Source organism: Hippopotamus amphibius, chromosome 16 (genome assembly GCF_030028045.1).
Source record: "Hippopotamus amphibius kiboko isolate mHipAmp2 chromosome 16, mHipAmp2.hap2, whole genome shotgun sequence".
Lineage (NCBI taxonomy): Eukaryota > Metazoa > Chordata > Mammalia > Artiodactyla > Hippopotamidae > Hippopotamus > Hippopotamus amphibius.
Window position 1 is genome coordinate 37673931 of NC_080201.1, and position 8255 is coordinate 37682185.

At 36.4% G+C, this 8255-nt stretch overlaps 1 protein-coding gene across 4 annotated transcripts in view; it reads left to right on the forward strand.

The window, feature by feature from the left end:
• NETO2 (neuropilin and tolloid like 2) overlaps nt 1-6127 on the forward strand; it is a 73274-nt gene extending 67147 nt beyond the window's left edge. For all 4 annotated transcript variants that reach the window (XM_057712651.1, XM_057712652.1, XM_057712654.1 and 1 more), the window contains one exon: nt 987-6127. In XM_057712651.1, coding sequence (XP_057568634.1) covers nt 987-1567 — 581 coding nt within the window. In that variant the 3' untranslated portion in view covers nt 1568-6127. The remainder of the gene's footprint in view (nt 1-986) is intronic.
• The last annotated feature ends 2128 nt before the right edge of the window (nt 6128-8255 follow it).

The window sequence follows — 8255 nt, forward strand, 5'->3', positions numbered from 1 at the left end:
AGTGACTGTATTCTCTAGAATTTTTCTTTTAGAATTATGTATCTCTCTGACTTGATAAGCTGCTTTTCATTATGCCTTTTGTGTCAGTTTGGGGGGGGTATGGTTGGAATCTAATCAAACAGGTTTCAGAAGCATGGGCTTCTATGGACAACATGATAAAAGATGTCTGGCTATAGATAACTAGATTATAATACTATTTTTTGGATAGCTTTAGGATCTAGAACCTAAAAAATACAAAGCTATGTGACGAAGGATTGTTCATATTTTCTGGGATGGGTAGGCTTTACTTGTTAAGAACCTCAGTTGTGTTAAGGTGAAGGGTTAAGCTACAATGTGCTTTACAGACTTCCTCTGCCATTTTTGCTATTTTACTACAACCCCTAATTTGTTCATCACTCTAGTATTTGTAGAAAGATGTTTTGTAATTTTCCCACATCATAGTAGTACCAGTTTGGCTGGTGCATTTATAAGTATAAATAAATAAAAAATATCCATTTAAAAAAACAAATAAATAAATAAAGTACTTGAGAGCAAGTATTTTCAGGTAATCATTCAAAAACGGTAGACCACGATAACATACCTGAGTGGGTTAGTCAGATCATTTTTATTCTCTCTTGCGTATGGCCATCAGTAGAAATACTGTGGGTATACTCAAACCTACCATAGAACAGAAAGCTACACTTGCTAGAACAAGAGTATTTTGCTTTGGCATTTTCTGTGTTCATGTATTGCTTTGATTTGCAAACTATGTATTGATATTCCTTCTGAGTAAAGAATCAAGTTCTTTTCCTTTTTCCTAGTCTGTCTAGCTGTGTTATGATTCATTAGTTTAACCAGAAATCATAATAGGATTTTTTGTTTAAAAACCTAATTTTAAATTACATTTTCTGTGTTGTATTTGACCCAAGTGTTCTACTTTACCAATTTGTGGCAGGACTCATGAACGAATTTTAAGAGCCTCATCGTTTTTCTTTCTCTTCCTGCAGAAAAGAAAAAAGCAGGAGTGTTTGAACAAATCACTAAAACTCACGGAACAATTATCGGCATTACATCAGGGATTGTCTTGGTCCTCCTCATTATTTCTATTTTAGTACAAGTGAAACAGCCTCGAAAAAAGGTCATGGCTTGCAAAACTGCTTTTAATAAAACTGGATTTCAAGAAGTGTTTGACCCTCCGCATTATGAACTGTTTTCACTGAGAGACAAAGAGATGTCTGCAGACCTGGCCGACCTGTCGGAGGAACTGGACAGCTACCAGAAGGCGCGGCGCTCCTCCACCGCCTCGCGGTGCGTCCACGACCATCACTGTGGGTCGCAAGCAGCCAGCGTCAAACAGAGCAGGACCAACCTCAGTTCCATGGAACTGCCTTTCCGAAATGATTTTGCACAACCACAGCCAATGAAGACATTTAATAGCACCTTCAAAAAGAGTAGCTACACTTTCAAGCAGGCACATGAGTGCCCTGAACAGGCCCTAGAAGACAGAGTAATGGAAGAGATTCCCTGTGAAATTTATGTCAGGGGACGAGAAGATTCTGCACAAGCGTCCATATCCATTGATTTTTAATCTCCTACTGAAGGTGACGTGAATTATGAAGTATGTACGTCTGTAGCCTACAGAGCACCCATGCCGTTTGCAGCAGCCAACCCTTTTCTCCTGTCAGAACTAGGAAGACTTTCATTTCCCATTAACCTACTGTAATGGTGAAGTTTTTATTATCTCAGGCAGTCTATATATGTTACCCCAACCAAGGAACTTACTCCATTCAGTAAAAAACAAAAAATAAGCATCTACTGCTGAGTGTCCTAGAAACAAAGCGCGAGTTACGTGGTAGCATTTGGAGAGAGGGGCGGTGTCGCAGCTGCCTGCTGGCCTTCGCAGCAGGAAGACTGCTCCTGACTGATACAGCTCTGTCAGTATTTTGATCCCACAATAAGTTTAAAAGTAAGATTTTTCTTCACACTGCTTTTGTTTTTTTCTTTTCTCTAAATTTAATTTGTTTTATAAGCCAGTAATTTTACCATTTCCGTTTCTTATATAAATGGTTAATATATCACACATATTTCAATATAGGCATTTGTTCTAGAATTTGTCAAAATATAACTAGTTACTGTGGTAAGTGCCAGTTAAGACACAGAGTTGTGTTTCATCCATCTGTTACTTTTTGACTAGTTTCTCTCCTGCTGCCTTTTAATTACTGAGTCCTTAGTCTTTATTTTCTGTGATATGATTTAGCACCTTTAAGTCATATTTCGTCTTAGTTATACTAGAAAGTTTCATAACCCTGGGATGTATGTATCATTGGCAGTTATGACTAAAAACTTGAAAAAGATTAGAATTTTTAGAAATGCTTTGAAATTTCCCAAGTTTTATCACATTCAGTGATAGCCCATTCATTCCTGTGAGCAAAAAAGTCATTTAATTCATTTTGGGGGAGGCCAATCATTATGTTTATTTCCATTGTTTCTCATTACTAGATCTGTGTTTTCTATTATTTTTTTAAAGATTATTTCCTTCCCTTTGTATTAGTAAATCTTATAGCATATGGTAACCAAGGTTGTATGAGTGTTAAAGGAAAATGCCTACGAAACTGTGTAAGCCTTCAGATTGCTTCTTACTTGGGACAATACATTTTTCTAGTTCTTACCAAGAGTAACAACTTCCACTTTTTTTTAAACTGCACTTTTGACCTTATTTTTTTTTATGGTATATAAACGATAATTTATAAACATGATATAAAAACTCATTGTGTTTTTTTAGACTTTTGATATTATTTGATACTGTACAAACTTTATTAAGTCAAGATTAAAGACCTACATGACAGAGTTCTTTCAGTGTTCACATTAGCGGTTTTGTGTACAAATGTGCTGTGATGGAACTGTACACTATAATTTATTGTAAAGACCTTGGTAATGTGTACATAAGTGTTTGTTTCCTCTTATTGCATTTAGTTTCTGATAAATTTTTCACTGTGTGATATTTATTATTCTAAATCACTACACATCTGATATTAAAATTACATTGTTACATGATTCTTCAGTCATGTTACTTATGGCACTGAGATTTTGGATCTTAAGATATATATGGAAAGGCATCCATTTATTGAATGATAACTAATGCAGACATGACATTTAAAAGGTAAATTCTCATTTTTGATATTTTTTGTAGTTAAATTCTCAGTGAAATGAGAGATTAAAGTTTCACTGGATTTCGTTGTTCTTTTTTAAGTATTACACCTATATGTCTTCTCAGATTAATGAAAACTGTGACCTTAAATATGATACATATATAGTACTCCTTCAAAATGCTTATTATATCACATTTCTTATTTTTTAAAAAGTATATACTACCCAGAAGATAGGAAAACCTACACATAGTGTTGTCTTAAGTTTTTTTAAAGTCAGCATAATTTCCTGTTTTAAAAATATAACTTGGGAAGGTAAAAAGACTTAATGAATGTAGTATTCAATGAAGTAATGAACCAGAGCCAGATTAGGTAGCTGAATTCCTTCAGTAGCTGTCTGAATAGGCATTTTAGGAGGTAACATGCCAGACAACGTTTAGTAAATCCTTGATATAATAATAACTGTGATCTCATTATTAATGATAATGAAAGGAAAATTACCATATTTTCTATGTAAAATTTTATCGATTTAAAAAAAAACAAATAACTGTTAAATACACTTTTAACATCTATAGTAGAAAATAATACAATATGTTCAACTAGTCACTTGTAATTGTATTTTTATTTTTGAGATTTGTATCCTACTATCTCTTAAAAGGGCATGAAGAGGCCTACAAAACAGAAAGCCTTTGAAGAAGACATTTAACATTGAAACAGCACAGAAGTACATGGTTTCAGGCAACTCAGCAAGTAAAGCTTGGACAACAAATTTGATTCAAAATTTTCTTGTTGCTAAAACAAATGAAATCTTTTTGTTTTTCATAGTAGAAAATGCAAACTTATCTGCAAGAGGCTAGTTTTCTCTTAAACTAAAGAAAGGAGGGTCTTTATACTGAACGACATTTTCTCATAATTTAAAGAAAATGCAAAATACAGAGAGAGGCCATAATGGTAAATCTTAACCCAGTGAAGGCACATCTCAGTGTGGTCTAGGAACTACAGAAGGAGATGATCAATAGCTTAGCCCGCCTGAGACTGGTTTATTATTTATTACTCACTGAACTGTGGGTGAGTATTCGATCTCATTTGTTTCTTAGTCAAACATTTGGCCGCATACGATGTGAAGAGAAGAGAATGAAGCTAATAAATTTTAGGCATTATTACCAGAATAATGCTAATTGCTGTATATACTCTTTCATCTTTGAGGTCATTGAGAAAACTTTGCAGTTGTTTGCTAATGTGAAAGCCATAAATTTGAGTAAGAAGAAATTTAGCCATCTTGTGGAAGTTACTACACCCTTCACAGAGAATATAGCCCCCAGTGTTAAATGAAGAACAAAAGAGGCAAATCTGGAGGAGAGAAATCTTCAGTTCAGGAGCAGCATTAGGTGCGCTTGTACAGCGCTGTGATTTGTGGCATCATTGATCCCAAATTTAACACAAGGTATCAGTCCCCAAGTGCCCTCAAATTGCAGGAAAAACCTGCTAATCGCAACATCTAAAGTTTGTAGGAATAAAGTATGATGTACCTTTTGTGAGGGGAAATGTTCACCCCAAAGGTTTAACAAAAAGCAAAGGATTTTCCACATTTCAAATCACAAAAGAGATCAAAAACACTCTTTTACTTTGACTTGTTAACAGCTGTGTCGTGTCTTTGTCATGTTTCATATGATTATGAGGCATGAAAAGAACCTCCTAAATGCCTGAACATTTTTATAGTTCTGCTCTTGTCTGGTGAGGTTGCTTCCTTGTTTCAGGAGTGTGTCAGCTGATGAACAGGACAGGAAAAGCCTAGCTGGGATAATTCTCTATCAGAGAAAGGTATGCTCTCTTACAAAATGGTGTCTGCTGTATGGTGCATGATCAGAAGGAAGCTTGAGGTTTTGGTTTTTTTACGATCCAAGAAAGATTATCTGCTCCAGTGTTATAATGAGAAGACTGAAGCCCAGAGAAGAGAAGGTAGTGCCCGCGTCTCGGAGCTAGTCCAGCACCCTTTCCTTGCTTTCTGCTATCTCCCTGCTTTAGCTGGCTATATGCTTTAAAGGCTGCTCTAAACAGTGGCCCAGATGTTTCATGTAAGCTTGTCAATTATTCTGATTTAAAATGTAATGTATTCAACAGTTTTTTTCAAAGCATTATATTTTACTTTTTTTCTTTATGTAACACTTTGTTATTCTGCAATTTTGTTGCCATGATTTCTTGGCACCTGCAAATTCTGCAAGACAGTTACTGTGAATTCTTAATAAACAATGTTTGTTAACAATTTATACCCTTGAGGCTAGACAGAAAGAGCTTTCAGTGTTTTGTTTTTGTGATCTTTTATAAATCTAAAGGAAACAATGTATACTCTAGAAATTAAAACACTTGTGTGTGCTCTATCTCTTGAGTTTGGAGAATGATTTGAGTTCTGAGCTAAATAATATGACAAGCGGACCTCGGATATCTTTTTTTAGCTTTCTGCAAAATCAGTTATCCATGTTTTATATACCTCTACTAATAACAAACTCATAATTCTGAATTTGCTTTTTTAGAGCAGCTTATCCATGTATTTCTGTGGTTGGTTTAATGACTACAAAAGCCCAAGAAGCCGACGACTGGGGTGCATGTTTAGTGTGTACTGTATGTATATTCTTTTGCAACAATGATCTTTCTTTTAGAGATGAATTTCCAGACCACAGAAGACTCCTCATATGCTTAACACTGGATTTGATACTTCACAGTAAAGAATTTGACCCTTTGAACTGGGAATAAAACTTGTGTTTTGATTTCCTTGCTTGCCTCAATTTCCAGTCTCTAGAAGTGGCAAACAATCCTGATTTACTTCCCAGGCAAAGTTAGCATTTCCTATCCAGTCACTTCCAAACTAAAATAATCATAGTTATGATAAAAAATAAAAGCATCCTCAGGCTATTGCACAATTTTTAGTTTTCAAATAAATCTTCAAGTGAAGCACTTAAATTTTAAAAAAGAAAGACAAAGATAGTCTTAGGTTGCCTGCAGGATCCAGGCTGCTCCTCTGGTCACTGAAGTGATCGTGAGGTCTTCCACAGAGTGGGCTGTCAGACACGCTGTCCTTTTGAGGTGTAGAGTGCACCAGTCATAGCCAAGTTTAGTCAGGATGGGTGACTAGATTTCATGAAAGGTGTACCCTGAGGAGAAAACAAAGGAAGGCAAAAACTTTTGAGTTTTGCAGTGACACAGATCAAGGAGCAAAAGGAGAAGAAAAGAAGGGTAGTTGCCACTGGTCTGTCTCCACAAATAGTTACAGAGCAATTTTATTTTTGGTGTTATTTAGGATCAAGAAACAACTTTTATCTAAAAATGGTCTCACCCTCCAAGCTTTGTCATACTCTGTAACATCTGGTGACAGCAGGCCACTGAGCTGGTACATTTCTTTATTGAAACATTTTGAGTACCTGCTGATTGCCTGAAGGAATTTCCACCAAAAATCTAGGTTTTGAACCATGCTTTTCAAATCTTGTTCTGTTCTTCCAGTGATGACTTTGTCTAGGATTTGTATTAAGCTTTGTATTAAGTGGTATTTCAGAGAAGCATTCACAAATTTTGAACCCAAAAATAGTCATGTGAATTGTAGGGGAGTTCTTTCTATACCTTTGAGTTATTCTATGAGTCTATGTGTTACTCCTCAGAAGACAGTTTAGCTCCAAAAATATGCCCAAGTAACTTGCTGCAGCTGACTCAAATACATGGCCTCTGCCTTTCTCAGTCATAGTCTGACGGCAACCTTACTTTCTCAGTCATTAGTTTTTAATATTAAAGAAAATAATAAAAATAAAGCTTGTGGTAGGAGGCTTCTACGAGCCTCCCAGCAATTCCTGCCTGCCGGTATTCAGAAACCTGTGTCATCCCCTGTCCTTGAGTGTGAGCTGGACCTAGTGACCTGCTTCTAATGAATAGAATACAGCGAAAGTGACAAGTCTCCTCTGAGATTAGGTGACAGAAAGACTCTTCTGTCTTGCTTGCCCACCATTACTCTGTGCTTTCCTGCTCCAAGATGCTCTACGGAGAGGCCCATGTGACAAGAAACCAGGGTTTCCAGGCAACAGCACAGAGGCCCCCAGTCCAATCACCTGCAAAGAACTGAGTCCTGCCAGCAACATGTAACTGGGTCTGGAAGGGGTTCCTCCCCCAACCTGGAGCCTCGAGATGACCACAGACAACATTCGCTTATGGCTTGTGAGGGACCTTGAGCCATGCCCAGGTTACTAACTCAGAAACCCAAGATAATATATGTTGTATTAAGCTGCTAAACTTGGGGTAATTTGTTATGCAGCCATAGATAATGCGAAGCTAGAAAAGACAATGGCATGTCCTAATTTCACCCCTGGGGTAAAAGTATTGATGGACTCTAACATGATGTTTTATGTTTGCAGAAGACCTATCAGTGCAGCGGGCACATCCTGAACCTGGCAGCATGGAATGAGGAGAGCTGGTCTTCCTCCTGCATGAGTACCTATCAGCTATTTTAGCCTCCCAGCCACAAATAAAAACACTGAACTAAATCCATTCTCTCTCAAGAATGACAAAAGATACTGAACTTTGATTCTGCATTTGAAATGTAAATAATATTACAATTAAACCCTAACTCTTGAATAGTGTGCCTTTTAAATCACTCATCAAGTCTCCTCTGAGTAAGATGAAATTAAAATGAATAAAGAATAAAATTCTATTCAAATTCTATATAGTATTCCCATAATTCAGTCAAAATCTGTCATATTTCCAGTCATATTAACATCCAGTTTCCTAGACTGCAGAGCTACTTACAGCTCTATCAATACTGAACTTGAAAAGGTGATTCTCGGGAAAACTGATTAAGAAAGCAAAGGAGCCCCCATCCCTGCAAAAAAAAAAAAAAAAAAAAGAAAAAGAAAAGGTTGAGGGGACTGCACTAAGAAAAGAAATACAGATCTTTCATGTCCAGAATCACCCTACCCCAAAAATGAGAAATGTAGCCAAAACATTTCTACAGAGATTTTTCTGTTGTGATGCAAAATAGAGTTCCTGGAAGAGAATGTGCGCTCTCTCAGTCTCTCTCTCTCTCTGTCTCTCTCTCTTTTTTTTCTTTTCTTTCTTTTTTTTTTTTTTTTTTGCTTTGCTTTGTGTCAAAAT